The 19553-nt window shown below is 45.9% G+C and overlaps 1 protein-coding gene across 2 annotated transcripts in view; it reads left to right on the plus strand.

Moving 5' to 3' along the window:
* The window catches only part of MAP2K1 (mitogen-activated protein kinase kinase 1), a 70651-nt gene that overhangs the window by 17075 nt on the left and 34023 nt on the right, over positions 1–19553 (plus strand). For both annotated transcript variants that reach the window (XM_019725605.3, XM_019725606.3), the window contains exons 2-3: positions 16506–16716; positions 17972–18118. In XM_019725605.3, coding sequence (XP_019581164.1) covers positions 16506–16716; positions 17972–18118 — 358 coding nt within the window. The remainder of the gene's footprint in view (positions 1–16505; positions 16717–17971; positions 18119–19553) is intronic.

Consider the following 19553-nt stretch of genomic DNA (forward strand, 5'->3'; position numbering starts at 1 on the left):
AGGGCGCAGCTCAGCTTCAGGTCCACTTGCCGTTGCTAGTGGCAGGGGGCACAGCCCACCATTCCCTCCTGGAGTTGAACCGGCAACCTTGTGGTTGAGAGCCCACTGGCCCATGTGGGAATCGAACCAGCAGCCTTCGGAGTTAGGAGCACGGAGCTCCAACCACCTGAGCCACCGGGCCGGCCCTCTTCACTGTTTTTATATCCATTTATTTCCTCATTCAGCCACGTGAGGCAGGCAGGATGTGTGCTATCTCTACTCAGTGGGTAGGAAACTGATCCTGTTTAAGGGCCTGTGGAAGTCATACAGGCAGCGAGGAGTACCTGTGATCATCCGGACTGCCTTTTCAGCCAGGGGCCCCTTATTGGCCCAGAGGGGAAACTGGCAGTGACATTCTGTGGTGTTCCCTCAGCCCCATGCCAGGCACAGAGGAAGGCTCGGGAATGTTTGGGGCTGGCTGGATTGGCAAGCCTCCTTTTGCATGCTGAGCTGACATTTATTCTGGGCGCCTTGATGGATATGTGACATTGGTGGCTGAATATACATGGCACCTGTGGCTTTTCACACTCCCCCCCACGCCTCTCCAGAGACTGGGATAGGACAGATGGCCAGAGACACAGGATTCTCAGCTCTGCATCCTCTCTGCAAATCACATTGGGGAAAGTTAAGTTTGTGCAGTAACACAATTTCAGTAACATGGTTTCATACTGCTGGTAGTTGTTTAACACTCCCGATAAATCACACTTCAGAAGGACTCATTTGGGAGCCGAGTTTGATTTCACTGTAGGTGGCTGTGATTCCCACCCACCAGTCCTCCTGCACCCCACCTCCTTTCCCAATAAATCTAGGCTGATAAGGTGAATGCAGCACAAACCAGGCTATTTCTGGACCGAGGATAGCATTACATTATATTAGTCCTTTTCACCACCAGCACCTTTCATTCCTTCTCCCCTGAGTACAGCTGCCTGTCTGTCCTTAAATGTTAGGCATGGAAAAGATCTTGGTAGTTCAACTTGCTGGAAGTATCCTGAAGAGATTGAGACTCAGAGAACCTGGGGCGCTTACTCAGATTGTATGGCTACTGAAGACCTGGGCTGAGGCCCAGGGCCCCCCACTTACCTCGAGGCTCCTTTTCTCTGTCCTGCCCTATGGCCTGCCCTTCGATCTGTCTTACAACCAGAGGGGAGTTTATATGTTCAGTTTAAAATGAATATAGGTGACCATTTGTTCATTGTTAAAGGTCCCCACCACAGAGTGAATTCATTTCCTGTTAACCCTCACAGCTTCTCTTGTCATATCTTTGGTGAGGTCCATTAAAGTCTTGGCATATTTCTGTACGGTCAGCTGCAGCCTAGGGGTAACCCTGTGTGGGTTTGACTGATAGGATTTAATTTAGCAAACAAAAGAAGAAGAGGGAAGGGTGGTAAGTATATGTGGAGGGAGAGAAAAATTATTGTTCGTTTTTTCTCTTTAACAGTATACCTTTTGGCTCTTTAGCTCTAAAAATCATCAGATTTTGATGTCTCAAATAAGGCAGATGTTCAGATTGCTGAGGATTATTAAAATGTGCCAATAGGTCCAAGTCTGGAGCTTGAAAAAAATAATACTTCTCATTTGTCACAGAAGCTTCAGTGTTCTCCGTTCTCCTGCTAGTGGACTTGGGGAAGCGCGGGAGCTGGTGTGCCGTTGACTGGTCTCTGATCTCCCCTGCTGGGGGTGGGCGTGCTCTTTGTTTAAGTGGGAACTTTTAGGAGGGACATGCGTCTGGCCAGCCAGAGCGGCCTGAGTGACCTGCACTGGGTAGTGTCTGTAGCAGGAAACCCAGTTGTAACACTTCAGAGGATAATTCTTTGCACAGGCTCTCACATGTAGGTGGTCAGTGTTTATTGATTTCTTGATTTGAAAAATATCTTCTTTCTTGACTGCAAAGATCTCAGATCTCTTTAATTAAGGGGAAAACGGGAACTAATTATGCCATGCTCCTTTTCTAGTACCAGGACCCGCTCCCCCCAGACACAAACTCTGTCCTGCTCTTAGTGTCAGAGGAGTGACTGGCGGAGGCAGCCCGCGGAGGATGGAGTCCTGGCCTCACCCATAAACAAGCTGTCACTGGGCTCGTCACTTTACCTCTCTCATACCTAGCTTTCTCCTTACTAACTTTTGGGGTAATCATACCTAGATTGTAGTGTTATTTTGAGGGTTAATGTAAGGTCTTTGGCATAACACCTAAAGCATGGCGAGCACTCAATACAATGTTACCCACAACTATTTACGTTTCATTTGGGATTTCTCCTCAAGTTTATTGCCACTGTTTGAGAGCCTACCTCTCCCTTAAGGTTGAAGTCAGATATTATCTAGACCATGAGACTTTGTCTGGTCTCCCTTGGAAAAGCTCCAGTGGGATTGTCCATGAACTAGGGTGACAAACTACTTGGGGGGCGGGGTGTGATGCTCTTCATACATATCTGTTGCGCTTCACCACTATAACTCGGAACTTCTGGAGGAAAAGACTACAGGCCCAGAGCGGCCGGATGGCTCAATGGGTTAGAAGGTGAGCTCTAAACACAGGGCTGCTGGTTCAATTCTCACATGAACCAGTGAGCTGCACCCTCCACAACTAGACTGAAGACAGCAAGCTGCCGCTGAGATGCTGGGGGGGCGGCCGGATGGCTCAGTTGGTTAGAGCGCGAGCTCTCAACAACAAGGTTGCCGGTTCAATTTCTGCATGGGATGGTGGGCTGCGCCCCCTGCAACTAAAGATTGAAAATGGCGACTGGACTTGCAGCTGAGCTGCACCCTCCACAACTAGATTGAAGGACAATGACTTGGAGCTGATGGGCCCTGGAGAGGCACACTGTTCCCCGATATTCCCCAATTGAAAACAAAAAAGATTGTGGTCTCTATGCTCCATCTGTAGTCCAGGCCTAGTGTGGTAGTCTGTAAATATGGAATAAATGAATGTTGGTGTTAGTGTACAGAACTCATGTGGGAGAGGAGATTTGCTCTGTAGGTATGCCTCAGAGATGTGGGTTCGGTTCCAGCCCACCACAATAAAGTGACTTGTAATCTTTTTGCTGGGGTAGAGGGTCTTGTCTTCAATTTGTAAACAATACAGCCTCTGTGAAGTGCAATAAGCGCTGTGCAATAAAACAAGGTATGCCTATATTGGGTTTTCCCCAGCTATCAAATGCAATGTTATGTGCATTGAGTTTCTTGGTAACCATTCTTGAATCATTTCTTCTTCTCCGCCTCCTTTTTTTTATTCCGACTAAGCAAAATCTGGGCTAGTGAAGCCCCAGATGGGACCAAGATATGTTGCTCCTGCCTGACTGTTGTAGGTATAGTGCTTATTCAGTGCCTGGCATGAAGGAAGTTGGGAGTATTACCTGGTCCAGTAGAATCTAGTTACTAGACTGGAAATGACTGTGGTGGGTAGGGGATGCCAGAAGTATACGAGTGGGCTGAGGTCATGAAGGTGTTAATACTCATCTCAGAATAGCCCAGGCAGCTCCTAGGAAGTAGCTTCAGAGGCAGGATGTGGCAAACCAGTGGGTGAATGAGAGATGTTCTCCTTTGGAAGAAAAGGAAGTGGGTGGGGAGAAATGAAGAGGAAGAGCTTGGTGGACACATCTTATCTGCTGTTGTAAGAACATGAGTCTCTTTTGAATGCGAGGCAGAGCCTGTAGAATTTTGACCCAAAGTGACCAAGGTCCGAAGAATGCTTAATGCTGATTTTGCAGTTGTCTTTTCTCTACAGCTCAAGTTTAATAAACTACTTAATATGCAGTATTGTCTTAGTAGATTTTGTTTTCTAATCTTGATCATTGGTATAGTCTTTAATGCTCTTTGAGGATTTATAATTAATGTGAGGTGTCATCCACAATCACACTCTTTTCTAACCAAAAGCAAGTTAGAAGAAAGGCTTTTTTTGTTTGTTTTTAGCAGAGTATCTTTTCAGTGTGTTTACCTGTTTAAGTGTTTCAGAAGACATGCTCACCATTCTCTGTACAGGTACTTATAACAGTCCCTTGTGATATAGGAGAAGAGTGTGCTTCCATTTAATGCAAATGAGAGATGTTCAAGGGTAGGTGACCAGTTACCAGCAGAGTTGATGGAGGGCTTCCAGGCCTCCCGACTTTCAGTTGAGGGTTATTTCCTCAGACCAGGTGATGAGAAGTTACTTATCTAACAGAGGAGTCCCCAGTGGGCTTCTAAGGACCTGAAAGGCTGAGCTCAGCAGGCTTTAGACTTCGGATTTCTATACGCTCTTTGTCTCAAGGAAGCCAGTATCTCCTGAGTTGTGCAGCTCCTGACTCCATTTGTATGAAGGTTCCAAAATAGAATTTTTGCACTTACTCAAATGTCTGCTTTGCACAAGCATGTTATGGGTGATTTGACCCCAAAACTGCATACTTAAACTGCGTCTTGCTCAAATTGTGATATCTTGCATGTATTTCAGATGTTTAAATATTAAAACAAGTATTCTGACGGCATTTTTTAGAAGCTAAGGTGTCAAGCTGCTCTTTGCTGCACCCTAAACATCCAGAGGCATTCTATCTAGGCTGGTATGCTAGGACCGTCGTTTTTGTTGTTGTTTTTGTTTTTTAAATAAATTTTATTGGGGAATATTGGGGAACTGTGTGTTTCTCCAGGTCCCATTAGCTCCAAGTCGTCCTACAATCTAGTTGTGGAGGGCGCAGCTCAGCTCCAAGTCCAGTCGCCGTTTTTTAGTCTTTAATTGCAGGGGGCGCAGCCCACCATCCCATGTGGGAATTTAACCAGCTTGTTCAGAGCTCTTGCTCTAACCAACAAAGCCATCCGGCTGCTCCCTCAATGATTTTTTTTTTTTAAGTTAACATTGTGTAAGTTTAAAGAGTATCCATGTATTGATTTGATACATTTATGTATTGCAATATGATTACCCCTATAGCATTAGCTAACAGCTGTATCCTGTCGCATAATTATCACTTCTTATTTCTGATGAGAACATTTAAGATCTAGTCTCTTAGCAGCTTTGAAGTATGTAACAGTGTTGTTGACTCTAATCGTTATGCCCTGCATTAGATCTCCAGAACCTATTTATCTTCTAACTACAAGTTTGTACCATTTGACTAATATCTCCCTCATTCCCCCCCTCCTTCCCAAACCTAATTCCTTAGTTTGGTGTGCTGTGCCGTTCATGGTCTAGCCCCAGCTTACCCTCCAGCCTCATCTGGGCTCCCTTCTGGATGCATGTACTCTCTGGCCACTTGCAACAGCTTGTAACTTTCAGTACCGTTTTGTTCATACTGATGCCCAAGCCTGGAGTGCTTTTCCCTCTGCTGCAAAAACGGACACCCTTCAGGACTAAACTTGAGCATTACTTTTTCTGACTTGCACTTTCCCTTCCTCATCTTAGATAGAATTGGGGTCTTTTTTTGCTGTCCCCATAACCGCCTGTGCCCACCTCACTTTCAGTATTAGGATCTGCCTTGCCCTGCAGTTGTTGCTGACTTGTTAGTATTTTTCCCTGTGTTTGGCTTGCACTGTCATATATCTCTATTTCTCTTTCATTTCTGTATCCCTGTCTCCATGCTTATTACACACACACACAACACACACACAACACACACACACACACTCACACACACACACTCTGCCTGGTATGGGTAGGGACCTTGCCTTCCTCACCTGCACCTTCTTAGCCTCTAGCAGAGCATGTATAGTGCCTGCCTGTCACACAGTGGGTGCTCCATAATAAATCTATATTGCATTTTCACAGCTGTAGGTATAAATGGGTAGAAGCCAGACATCTGCTCAAGTTTCCTATGCCCTGCCCTCCTCTACTTTGGTGCAATTTTAGAGGTTTACATTCTCATGGTCACGCCTTCTGTGGGACTCAGTTTCCCTTTCTGTGGTTTTTCTTTTCGCTCTGTGTTGAACCAGCTTGGAATTTAGCCCCCTTTCCATGGTTTCCCCCAAACAGCAGTCAGAACAAAATACACGCAGAGCTATTTGTGTGCATGGCAGATTGGACTGAAGGTCTGGCGTGGGGAGAATTATATTTTAGCAATAAAGGGAACTTACAACCTACTAGTATTAGGTATTTTTGGTCTTAAATGATCTTTGCCACTCTGCCATGGCGCGTCCTTTTCCTTGCCTTGCAATTTCACAGCCACCCCTAAAACACGCCTCTCCCATTTTATTCTGCCACAGAATTCAGCTCTCCAGCTCCACCCCTACATGCTGCTCAGGCCTGCTCCTGCCTATGCCCAGGCTTAGGAACAGCCTTCTAAGCTGTGGGCAAGCCTTCTGGCCTTCCGGTAGCCTCTGCTAGGAGGGATTTGTTAGCGTGCTTATTTCGCCACCCTCCACCTTCTTTCACAAGACAGAAGCAAGCATGTCAGTTTTGGTTTAATTAAATTTCATTTTCTCTGGTTTATGATATTCTAACAGGTAGATTTTGACCCTACCAGGCCAATTGCCATAATTTGAGGACCTGGCTAGTAGTTTTCCATGTCCTAGATTAAGAAGTTGAGTGCCTCGGTGAGCACTTGTATGGCTTTTCAGCCTGATCCTGAGATCAGGATTCCCTGAGCGTTGCTACAGAGCGATCTAGGGAGTGGAATTTTCCTCAGAGGTGATGTGTGCTCACAGGTGGTGTTTGCTGACCCTTCCTATATACTTTGGGCAAGGAAAAAGGTCAAACATGTTGTTTGTGCATCGAAGGGAGGAAGGAGGTCTGGGGAATTGACATTCCTCAACGAGGACTAGAATCGTTGAAGTTTTGAGTGCTGTGATTCTTCTGACTACATCTCCCTGCCCTTAGCTGTGCTTCCGGGCACTCACTGTCGGTTGATCTTGCTGCCCTGGGGACTGGAGCTTCCTCTTGGTTCTGGGTTATGAGGTCTTTAGATTATGGTCACATTAGGTCCTCTACCTCCTCTCCCATTGAAGAGCAACCTGCATCTTTATGGGCCATTATTACACAGGAAGTTTCTAAAAGGTCAAGTTCTCAAGAACAAGGAATGGGGTGGGGTCAAATGTATCATCTTTCTAGGGCCACAGTCAACCAGTTGTCCTTTCCGAACAGCCAGCCATGCCCGTTCTGTGGCCACCACCAGACCCTGGGCTCCCTCTGTTTTTCTGATGGCAGATTTCTTACTGTCCTCCCAGTGGGGGAGGACACCTGGGCAGTGTCCTATCTGTTCCCTTCTTACCCCAATCTTGTGTCAGCCTGGAGTGTTCTCTGAAGGGCATTCATTCCTCTTTGGGTATTTGTTGTCCTTTCAGGAACTTTGACCTTTTAGCAGAACACAGTTCTTTACCTCAAAGGAATAAATCACTAATGGGTAAATATCGACTGTCAGGGATGAGCTGGTGGGAGATTTGTTTGAAGGACCTGAGCTCTTCAGCAAAGTGTGGAGAAAAGACGAAACTTTGGAGTTTCAGCCTTTGCCTTGGGTAAATTACTTAACTGCTCTAGGTCTCCATTTCCATATCTGTAAAAGGGGAACAACATACCTATTTTTTAATGTTGTGAGTATTAAATGAGTTAATGGGTGTACCACGGCTAGCATTTAGGAAGCTCATCTCTTAACTGCATCTAAATTTTATTCTTTATCAGGCTGTTACGTCCTTCTCTTGCCCCTGTCAGGTAAAGGTGATATTTGTTTTTGTCCTCTGTCTCCTGGTCTTTTTTTCCTTTCCCTCCAAACTCCATTTCTTTTCCTTTTTGTACTTCTATGGAACCCTGATCCGTTAGGAACTAATTCATGTATAGCTAATATGAAACAAATTTTTTCCACTGGGGCAGAAGGAACCTATATAGGCTGTCAGTTTTTCAAGCAACAATGTGACACCCACTCTCTGATTCAGGATGTTGTTCAATATTTAAGAAGAGTCTATGTGAGTGGCATTGTCACTCCAGAGGTTCCTCTGTGTATGTGTCTGTGTGTGTATGCGTGTGTTTTTCACGTGTGTTTTTCAGTGAGTCTGTCGCGGAAACATGCTATGGGAGGGTAATTTATATATGATTTCAGAAACCTGTTGATTCCAAGTGGTAAATTGAATTTTTCTTTTTTTTAAGGCTAGGAATATGATCCTTATTTGTTTCTTCTTAATTAAATTGGATTTTTTTTTTTTTTTTCACTTTTAAAAACATTCGTTTATTGGCTTGGAAGCTACTTGATTTAAAGTGAAATTAAAGATAAACGTCTATCTTAATTCCCTTTATTTTATTCTCCTAACACTTAACTCTTTGCTTATAATATTCTTAAATCTCAGTTCTATACCGTTATCTACAGAGTGGACCCTACTAGAGTGCCCTTTCTCCATTTTTGCTACGGAAAATAAAAACTTTTTAAATTTATCGGGGTAATTTTGATTAATAACAATTTTCAGCTGTGTAATATTACAGTTCAACATCTGTCTAAATTTTATGTATTGTTCTAGACCAATTCAGGTCTCATATCCCCACAAAACTTACTCTGATTACTCCAGCATATCCTGAACTATAGAGCCATTTGTGTCCTAGGACCCTTGTGAGAATTAGGGGAACTGTGGAGCAGTCTTTGCTCCATTGTCTTTTGGGGAGTGGTGGTGAAACACCACTAGCAGTGGTAATGACAGCATGATGGTGTCAGGAGATTAAAGGAGTTTATCCACATTTAGCAGAATACGTGGCATATAGCAGGTATGCAATAAATCTATAGGTACTCTCAAATCGTGTTATTCTTATTAACCAATAATTAGCTGACAGTAGAATAACAGTGTTAAATATTTGTTTAGCATTTTCAGTGATTCTAACATTTTTTTACATCACTCTAATCTCTACAACCGCCTTCTATTATCACATCATTGTCTTAATCTGCCCTTTGCTGTCTGTGTTCCTTTTGCTATTTCACTGAGGGCTTTCTAGTGTCAAAATGAATGTATTCTCAGGGAAGATCTGGGAAGATGAAACAATCTAGTCTCACAGGAAGATGCAATGAGGATGAGATAAAGTATCTGGCAGCCACATGCATGTTTTCCTACTTTCTAGTACTTTCCTGTGCCGTTGTGAAAGACCAGTTCTGTGCTGACCTGGAAGCAGCTGATTTCCTGCATATATCTCTGTCCCTGGAAGTGGGCCTGGGGGCTGCTATCAAGGATAATGGCTGTGAGATTTTTCTCACCTACACATCTCTTAGCAGGCAGGAGAGAGTGGGTGACCAAGGTGTGAGCAGCAGCATCAAGGAAAAGGAAAAAAAACAAACCTCTGCTAAATTCAATGAAGTGCATTAGGAGCCATGAAGGAGAATGGCTTCACTGAAGCGTGACTTCCCGTGCTTAAGAATCGAAGCCCGAAGCTGGGCTTAACACCAACAAGCAGAGGTCTACAAAGGTCTCCTATTGCTGGAGGAGGTGTAGGAAACTCTCCTGCCCAAGAATTGCCACAAATAAAAGGTACAGTTTGGCTGCCATGGAGAGGAGGGGAAGCCATGCTCACAAGGCCTGCTGAAGACAGGCTGGGCCAGGACAAGAGACCTGTCACCCTCTACTGACCCTGCCATAAGCCCAGCACCAAACACAGTCATTTCAGTTTACCCTGGGGGGGGGGGGCAAGAGCATGGAAAAAGACCCCACTCTGTAGCCAGGCACGAAGGGACAGTTCAAAGCTGAGGGAGGAGTAGGAACACAGGAAAAAAACCACTGCAGCTCAGAGTCCACTTTTAGCACAAGATAAAACTCAGTACTGGAGAAATTTGCAGCCTGTGTGGTGTTAACATTAACAAGAAAACCTCAGCCCAGCTCAACTCCTGACTAATAGCCTGACTAACACACACCGACAGCATGACAGGACAGCATGCCCATTGTTAAGCATGAAGACGATTTCCCTCAGTCTCTATTCTTCCATAATAATGTCCAGCTTTCAGTCAGAAATTACAAGGCACAAAAATCAAGTGAGAAAAAAAAACAACCAGTTATATTATCAAGAAAGAAGGCAATCCACAGAACCAGACTCAGGGATGACTCGGATGTTGGAATTGTCAGACGGCTGTACAATAACCATGAGTAATGTTACAGGTGGACAACAGCGTGTATGAACAAACGAGGAATTTCAGAAGAGATGCAAACTAAAAATAGATTTGAGTGGAAATGCTAGAAATTAAAAAAAAAAAGTTGACATCAAAGGTTAATAGGCTCATCAGCAGACTGGACAGAACTAAGGAAAGAATCAGGGACCCTGAAGATAGGTCAATAGAAATTATCCAAACTGAAACACAAAGAGGAAAAAAAAAGAATTAAAATAAATCAGAACACAGCACCCAACATTTCTTTCTCTCTTTCTCCTTTCCTTTCTTTTCCTTTCCTTTCCTTTCCTTTCCTTTCCTTTCCTTTCCTTTCCTTTCCTTTCCTTTCCTTTCCTTTCCTTTCCTTTCCTTTCCTTTCCTTTCCTTTCCTTCCCCTTCCTTCGTTCCTTCCTTCGTTTCTTCGTTCCTTCCTTCCTATCTAGAGAGAGAAATTGAGATTGAGAGACATAGGAGACAGATAGACTGGGACTTTTAAAAGAAGTGGTTTATGTAATTGTGGAAGCCTAGGTAAGTCCAAAATCTCCAGGGTAGTCTGTCAGGCTGGAGACCCATGAAAGAGTTGCAGTTTGAGTCCAAAGGCAGTCTGCTGGCAGAGTTCCTTCTTCAGGGAGGTCAGCCTTTGTTGTATTAAGACCTTCAACTGATTGGATGAGGCCCACTCACATTAGAGACGGTAATCTGGTGCTTTACTCAGTCGACCAATTTGAATGTTAATCTCACTACCCGACCCCACCCCTCAAAAAGTATACTTGCATGGGAACATCCAGAATAATGTTTGACTAAATATCTGGCACTGTGGCCCAGACAAACGGACATGTAAAGTTAACCATCACATGCCCCCTTCTGGTTACTACCCTCCCCCACAAAGGGTGATTTCTTTCCTACTTTATAATTACATAGATTAGTTTTGCCTTTTTAAAAAAAATGTTATACAGATGGAATGACATAGTATGTATTCTTTTGCATCTGGCTTCTTTCACAGAGCCTGAATACGTAATCCTAGAATTGTACTGCCTAGTTAGTTGACCAGCCTTCCTAGAGTGGCCTGCGGGGTGGGGGTGTGGTGGGGTATAGGTAGAGGCCCTTCACCAGGTTGTCTGGGGCTGGTGCTAGCTGGCACATCTGCATTCTCTAACACAGAAGGGCCAGCGAGGGTATAGAGTCTGGAAGTTGGTAAGTTGTGCCTTTGGCCCTCTGCCTTCTTTAGGCCCGTTCTCCTTTCCTCTCTTACTACTCTGACCCCCGACCCCCCACACCCCACAGCCCCTGCTGTCCATGGATTGACTGCAGAGAACCCTGAAGCCAGTTCTTCTCTTTCCTCACATTTCCCCCACTGCCTGGGGCAGCCCCTCAGCCTGGACACCCCTCAGCCTCATTCTGCACCTCCTCAGCTGGCTGTCACATCGAGAGGCTTGGACCTCAGAGACATCTAGACAACGCTCCCCTCACTCCTCTCCTCCGCCCCCCCATATACATATACAGACACACATTTTTAACGGTGTGGAAACTGAGGACCAGAAAGGGAGGTAACTTGCCCCAGGTCTCGCAGATGGGGAGTGGTGGAGGGTGTGGCTCAAGGGGTTGCAGCCAGAGTCTCTGGGTGCTCTTCCCACTGGGCTTGGGTCTTCATGCTGTTGCTTCCCTCTTCCCTGCCCCAATAGCGTTCCTATTTGCCAAATGCAACAGGGGAGTGAGAACTTCATAACTCCTTGGGCTCTCTCCACTGAGGGCAGCTACCTGCTCTGGAACATTCTCCTTCCAGCACAGGGATTGGTTGCCATCCTGTGCTCTTCCCTCTGGGCTCACTCCTGGCAGAGGAGCCTTGCTCTGCCAGGCTAGAGCCAGGCTCAGGCTGCGGACAGACGGCTGGATGATGTTTGGCATGCAGTTGTGGCCCGTTTCTGTTCAGCGTGTGGCTGTTTGAAGACCCTATTCCTTTGGCCCTCATCTCCCTCCCACTTCAGTCGTTCCTTTCGGTCAGCTTCCTATTTCAGTGGCCATGAGGGTTGGAGGTGGGAGTGTGGGACCTAGGGAACAGCTCTGTTCTAGGAGCTGGGAGACCTGCAACCAGTAAGCTGTGACCTGGTACTCTGGGTCTCCATTTCCTGACCTGTAAAGTGGGATGGATCCGGTGGTCTGTAAGATCCCTCCCTGTGCTACATTTTATACTGCTTCTGGATCTAAACCCCGAGCCACACATGGAAGATTCCAGTGGTGGTCCCGTAATTAGGCTGAGCAGATTGGCGAGAGGAGAGGGAAGGAGATGTTCTCGCCTGGAGGAGCGTCCTGTCTCCACCCACTTCATTGTGCCTCCCGGGTGTTTGCAGAACACAAATGACAGCCCTTGTTTTTCTCAGCATTCTTTGCCTTTCTCTGCCTTCCCATTTCAAACCTGTAATCTTCTTGTATCTCAACGACCTTGTTTGCAGTGGTGCGCAATTCACATTCCAGAGTGTGGTTTTCTCTCCGCTGTAGTGAACTGGATGGGGGTCAGAGCCCATCACAGCTGGTCCCTGGAGAGGGCTGTATATGGGTGTCAGAGATTATTGTGCTGGGCTTCAATGTCTTTTCTCAATCCCTACTTCTGATTTTGTTGTTTTTCATTGAAAACCAAAGATTATGTAGGAGGCAGGTTCTTACCGTCTGAGTTTTGGAGGTTGGTGTGGGTGAGGGCTGAGGAGCCCCTCTTCCTGTTCCTTCGCTTGAAGCATTTCCCCTGGAAGGGCAGAAGTGAGACTTGTCGAACATCATGGAACCCTGTGCGAGAGGAAGCAATACTGAATACTGTTGGGGGGGGATATCTTTTTATTGAGTCCTGAAAGTCATTTTGATGCCAGGATTTTCCTTTCACTTTCAGATAAAATCTTTTGTCTTTCATTCTCTGAAACAGTTTTAAAAAACTTTTAGACAGTTTTACGAATTATTAAATTAAAGGAAAAGGGTAGTATTTCTGGATCTTGCTGTTGCCGCTTTGGCTCCTTTTCCTCCAGCCTTCCCCCACCTATCCTAAAATGAGTGTAGGAATGTGTCGACATTCCAGGTGTTCTTCCCATTCGTTTTTATTTTGTTCCTCCCCTGGTGAAGTAAGGATGGAGTTACTCCATTTTACAGAACAGAAAACTGACATGTGTCAAGGTTAAAATGGTCACACAGCTAGTTGATGACTAACTTGGGATGAGAATCCAGGATTCCAGATTACTAGATTTGTTATTTTGGCGACACTGTTCCCCTGCCCGTCATTAGAGTCTTTCTGCAACAGTTTATAGTCTTTGCCCTGTATAGTGTCTCCCTGGTTCCACCTTCTGCAAGCACCAAGCAGGAGCCAGTTCCTTACTGGTGGGGCAGCTGGGAGCTGGGTAGGTGGTGGAGGAGGGAGGGCGGTGGCACAAGGCCCAGATTTACTTTTTCTTCCTGAAGGTGGGAGAATTACGTATTTCTACAGAGACTCAGGAAAAGAAACAGAATCAGCGTTCCTTTTATTTTATTTTATTGGCCACATAGGTGGGGTTTCTTGTGGCCAGTGTTACTGCAAGGCAGTGTTTAGCTTGATGTGCAAGGGAAACAGGATTGCCTGTGGGGCAAAGGGCTCTTCGTGTAGCCACACGGTCTTCACGTCTGATGGAGCCTGGTGCATTCAGTGCCCCACGCTGACATCATACCATGTTTGCTAGTTGACTCCCTTGAAGTCTGGAACTTTTTGAAGAGGTAATGCAGCAGCATGGTATCATGGTGAAGGTTAGAGATTCTCTCTGCCCAGGTTTGAATCTTGGCTCTGCCACTGACTTGCTGTGTAACCTTGGACAAGTTACTTCACTTGCATATGCTTGAGATTATTACCTGTTGTCGTTGTAGCATCATGGATTAAATGCATTCATAAACAGAAAACACTTAGCATAATACACAGTGTTGTTGAGGAGAGTGACTTTTCCTTCCACCCAACCCTCCTTTCCTGCCTCCCTCATACCGTGTGTGTGTGTGTGTGTGTGTGTGTGTGTGTGTGTGTCTTTTTGATAGGACCTTTTAGAGTCTGCATTTCCAGCTGGCCTGATGAGCCTTCCAGGCAACTGTAACCTCAACCAAGCTTAGCTGTGGGGTGCGTCTGCATTTGACATGTGTGTTTAAATGTTATCAATGAGCTCCTTTGTGGAGAGACCTGAGAGAAAGGAAACCAGAGGGTGTGTACTATGCACTCCAACCACACTGTTCCTGGTCCCCACACCTGAGGGTCAGGGGGCAGCTGTGAAACTTAGTTGAGCCTTTTTGTACGATGAGAATACTGTTTCCCCGAAAATAAGACCTAGCCGGACCATCAGCTCTAATGTGTCTTTTGGAGCAAAAATTAATATATGACCCGGTATTATATTATATTATATTTTGTATTATATTATATCTGGTCTTACAGTAAAATAAGACTGGGTCTTATATTAATTTTTGCTCCAAAAGACGCATTAGAGCAGATGGTCTGGCTAGGTCTTATTTTCGGGGAAACAGGTATTGACCAGCTGTCCTAGCCTGCTCAGGCTGCATAATAAAACACCATAGACTGGTGGCTTAAACAACAAAAAAATTGTTTTCTCAGTTCTGGAGGTTTGAAGTCCAAGAAAGGTGCCAGTGTATGTGAGGGTGTGGGAGAGGAGGTCTTGTCTCTTATAAGGCCACCAATCCTGTCTGATTAGGACTCCATTTACGTGACCTTATTTAACCTTAATTACCTCCTAAAAGTCCTATCTCTAAGCATAGTTACATTTGGGCGTTAGGGCTTCAACATACGAATTTGGGGGACACAGTTCAGTCCATAGCATCGTCTTTCCTCCCCCCCAAGTTACCCAGTGAGAAAAATAAGTAAAATCAGCCTTGTGTCCTCTTCGGCCCCATGTCCTGTGTTATTTGTCAGGCAGTGTTGGAGCTTCCGTACACTAGGGAGGCATTAGGTCTCCATCTCCCTGCCTCCTGGAGATTGGAAGAGAGTGTGAATGAAGAGTGTGAATTCAAGCTCAGAAATGGTGTGTATGTGTGTGGGGACGGGGGCACCCACATTCTGATGAGTGATGGCGGCCTGTCTTGTCACCTGTGTTGTTTGCTTAGACTAGGAACTGAAATCAGATGAAACATAGTGGAAGCGCTCTTTACACCCTCTTCGTAATGAACTCCCTGGAGTAATGAACTCTTTTCAGTTCTCTCCTGTAAGACACACCGAGTGATGCCCGCAGCAGGCTGAATGCCCAGCTAGCAGGCTGCTTGCGGCTTTGCCCACTCCTTCAGCACCCACTGGTTGAATTATGTGCTTACCAAGAGCCAGTTTGTTCCCAAAGCCATTTGTACAGTGATAGCTGGTGTTAGAGTTAAGTAATGTATTTTAATATCAGATGGACTGATGAAGTATGGCTGCAAATGAGGTGGTTTTCTTTCTTCTGCCCCCTATGAACCCAGTTGTGGAAAGACACAATAATTCCAAGTCACTGAAAAACATTATTGTTCCATTAGATGAGCATGAAGATTTGGGAAATCATAAAACAATTAGACTTTTATTCTGATATTATTCTATAAGTGTCTACATTTTTACTTCACTTTAAAGAATCAGGAATTGGAAATGATAGACAATGTATTATGTTCTGGTTCATATACGAAAGATAACATGAGGCTCTTACCCGTGGACCCTTACACAAAGAGAGGACCTTGCCCTATGTTAGAAGGTGGGTGAGTGAGTACACGTTTATATGTATTACTCAAAAATAAAAATTTTAGGTATTTTTTTTATGATTTGTGCTTTATTTATTTTTTTAAAAATTTTTTATTGGGGACTATTGAGGAACAGTGTTTCTCCAGGGCCCATCAGCTCCAAGTCATTGTCCTTCAATCTAGGTGTGGAGGGCGCAGCTCAGCTCCAAGTCCAGTCGCTGTTTTCAATCTTTAGTTTCAGGAGGCACAGCCCACCATCCCATGCGGGAATTGAACCGGCAACCTTGTTGAGAGCTCGCGCTCTAACCAACTGAGCCATCCGGCCGCCCTGATTCGTGCGTTATTTTGATTAACCTGATTCCCGACCCGATCACATTGGAAAGAAGGGTTTCTACGGTGGTGATTCACTTTAGAACCTGTTCTGATGACTTGGTTTGGTTTTAGTTTAGTGGTTTTAGTAAATAGATGTTATTTTGTATATGGTGTCAATACAACTAAGAGCACTAGTGGGGCTTTTGAAGCTCGGGATTTAAAGCAAATTAAGGTGGCTCATTTTGGATTATAGTGGATTCTTCGGTTCCTCTCGTAGTGTAGACTCGTAGCGTGTTATTTTGCATGTGAGGAAACCAAGGCCTTGCTGTTGTTGAATTGTGTGGGATGGTGGAGGGAAGGGGGCAGAGCCGTAGCAGACGGAACCCTCCCTCCCAGCCTTGTTCTCTGAGTGCACTTCTCTGGTGACAGTAGTGACCTGTGTTCCCCGCTTTGGGACAGGACCAACCTGGAGGCTTTGCAGAAGAAGCTGGAGGAGCTGGAGCTTGACGAGCAGCAGCGGAAGCGCCTGGAGGCCTTTCTTACCCAGAAGCAGAAGGTGGGGGAACTGAAGGATGATGACTTTGAGAAGATCAGTGAGCTGGGTGCTGGCAATGGCGGTGTCGTGTTCAAGGTCTCCCACAAGCCATCCGGCCTGGTCATGGCCAGAAAGGTGAGGCCACTGAATTAAGCTTGCTTGGTAAACGGGTAATTGGGTTATCTCTTGGAAGACGTGGGGGCCTGGCGACAAGGGTGGAAGGAAGACTGACTTTTCACTCAGTACCTTTTGTGCTGTTTGAATTTCCAACTCATGTTATCTATCAGATGATAGGTAAACACACTAATGATGTGTTAGTGTATTTATGCCGTCCTGAGACTGGAAAATAACAGCAAGTGACCCTTCGTTAGCTTGCTGTGTGCTCTGGAAGACACGCTAGAGTGCATGTTTGTCATTTATCAAGTACAGGAGAAGCTGTTGCATTTACCCAGCCCCAGGGATGCACAAAACCCTCATTTCAAATTTCTCCCCATGCTCCAGCCTGCCGGTGGTCCCCCTCATTTCCCTGCAGTGTAACATCTCAGATCCCCACCATGCCATGTGCTCTTTGAGCTGGATTTCCCTTCCCATCTACCCTCGGTTTTCCTCTTTCTGAATACAGCGACGTGGGACCTTTCCATGTTTTCGGCACAGCATGTTTATTCCTGTCCACATAGTTCTGCTTGTGCTGTTCCTGCCATCATTTCAAACAGTGTGTACCTTCGGGCTCACTCTTGTTTAGCTTTCTCTAGCGGCTCCAGCCTGCACTGAGGACCTGCCTCCATGTCCCTCTGGCACTCACTGTGCTGCCTTGTAGTTCAGTCTTATTTGGGAACCATTTCCTGCGTCTGTCACCTGTCTCCCCAGCTGAAATAAGGGACAAATTAGGGCGATATCAGGTAGCACCTGAGGCCTTTAGTAAATCTCAACCACATTAGGCCCCTGAGGTCAAAGAGAAATCTCTTGGGCAGCTCGGGTCAGCACAGCCATTTCCTCATTTCCTTCTACTCCTACAGCCCTTGACTAGTAGCCAAGTCCTCGAGGCCACTTTCCCTTCATCTCTCTGCTTCATGGGTCCTTTTGGAGGAAGCGCGCCATTCAGCCCTGTTCTGGGAGGCGTGAGCCCTCTCTCAGTCTTGGCTCCCAGGAGCACAGGCACAGCTGGCCCTCCTCTGGTTACAGTTCCTCAAATGCCAACACCTGCCTTGGTATGTTGGTACTCAGTAACTTTTTGGCAGAAACTTTTTGTTAAAACTTGCCTATTTCCTCTCCTCCTACTTTTAAGAGCTTAAGCTTTTAAGAAAGCTCCCATCCATCCATCCATCCATCCATCCATCCATCCATCCATATATTTTTAAAGCCTCTCTTCCTCCCACCTTTTTGTCCTCAGCTAATTCACCTGGAGATCAAACCTGCAATCCGGAACCAGATCATAAGGGAGCTGCAGGTTCTCCATGAGTGTAACTCCCCGTACATCGTGGGCTTCTACGGCGCCTTCTACAGCGATGGCGAGATCAGCATCTGCATGGAGCATATGGTATGTGGCGGCCTGGTGGCCTCTGGAGCCTGGGCTTGGGTGGCTGTGGGGACAGAGCCGGGAATGCAGTTTCTAGGCTCTCGGCCTCGTGTGGAAAGGTGCTGGCTCAGGTAGTAAATGGCCATCAACTGTGATTGGATGGCCATCAGCTGTGGCTAGTTGGCCGTCAGCTGAAACCAGTGAGCCATTGGCCACTCATATAACTGCTGTGGCTACGCTAGCATCAAATGGCGGCTAGCAAGAAGATGGTGGCTGAGCTGGCAAGCGGCGCAGTGAGGGTTGCAAAGTGTGTGGCTCCTGCTTCCTGTGTCTCCAACCCAGCCGCCAGCGAGAATATAGTGGTATGACTCCCCTACCTATGGCTCCGTGGGTGTTCCTTTTTGGCCTCACCGTATCCTGCGTTCTTATGTGGGGTGCGGGAGCTGAGACCCCGCATGACACCCTGCATGACAGTGGCTCTCGTCTAATCTTCGCTCTGAGAGGTGACCTGACCAGCTAGTTCCCTTGGGTCCCCATTCTGTCTTGGTCATCTGGGAAGTCTGACTGTAGAAATTGGACGAGCCAAACGATGAAAGGCCTCCTGCCTAGGTCCCTGGCTCTCTTCAAAGAGAGGTGACGGCAACCAGTTACCCCTAGTGGATGTGCCTGGAGCACATTTCCCAGTTTTCTTGACCCCAAGATTTTGCTATAGGTAAAATCTGGTTAATCCATTTATAATATGCAATGCTGTGAGCTAGGCACCGGTTCCGGGGTTATGTAGATGAGTGAGACAGTCCCTGCCCTCAGAGTTTATAATCTGATTCGTGGGCGGCCTGAAGGGTTTCTTTGGGCGTGTAGAGAACTAATCCCATTTGACACACAACAGAGAGGGTACGTGAGGGCAATTGTGAGCTAATCACATATATGTGAGCTGCCAGTCGTCTTACCATTAACTGCCTGGAGAACCTTTGTTCTCTTCCCAGTGACTAACGGTAATGATAACAACAATAACACTGTTAGCAATACTAATAACGATAAACTGATATACATTGGGTCTGTATTATATCAAACACATCCTAAGCAAATTAATGTTTTATTGCATTTTCACAACAATCTTCATGGGTGGATACATCACCTTGATTTTACAAATGAGGAAATAGGTTCAGAGAAATGGAATTACTTACCCACGGCCATACTAAGTGGCATTGGTAGAACTTCAACTGATGCCGTCCGACCCCAGTGCCTGTGTTTTGATTAATCCCCGGGGTAGTGATTGGGGCCTGTTTCCTCCTTGATGCCTAGAACTTCAGACAGAGAGTTGGGCTTCATGGCTGCTATTTGTTTCTGTTCCCATTAGGTAGCATGGCACAGGGGACTTTGGAATCAGATGTTTATTCATATGTCTCTTCTCCACAAAAACCTTGTTTGCCACTGAGCCTCCAAAGCCCAGAATAGT

The sequence above is a fragment of the Rhinolophus sinicus genome, chromosome 3 (genome assembly GCF_057876585.1).
Source record: "Rhinolophus sinicus isolate RSI-liver-muscle chromosome 3, RSI-T2T, whole genome shotgun sequence".
Lineage (NCBI taxonomy): Eukaryota > Metazoa > Chordata > Mammalia > Chiroptera > Rhinolophidae > Rhinolophus > Rhinolophus sinicus.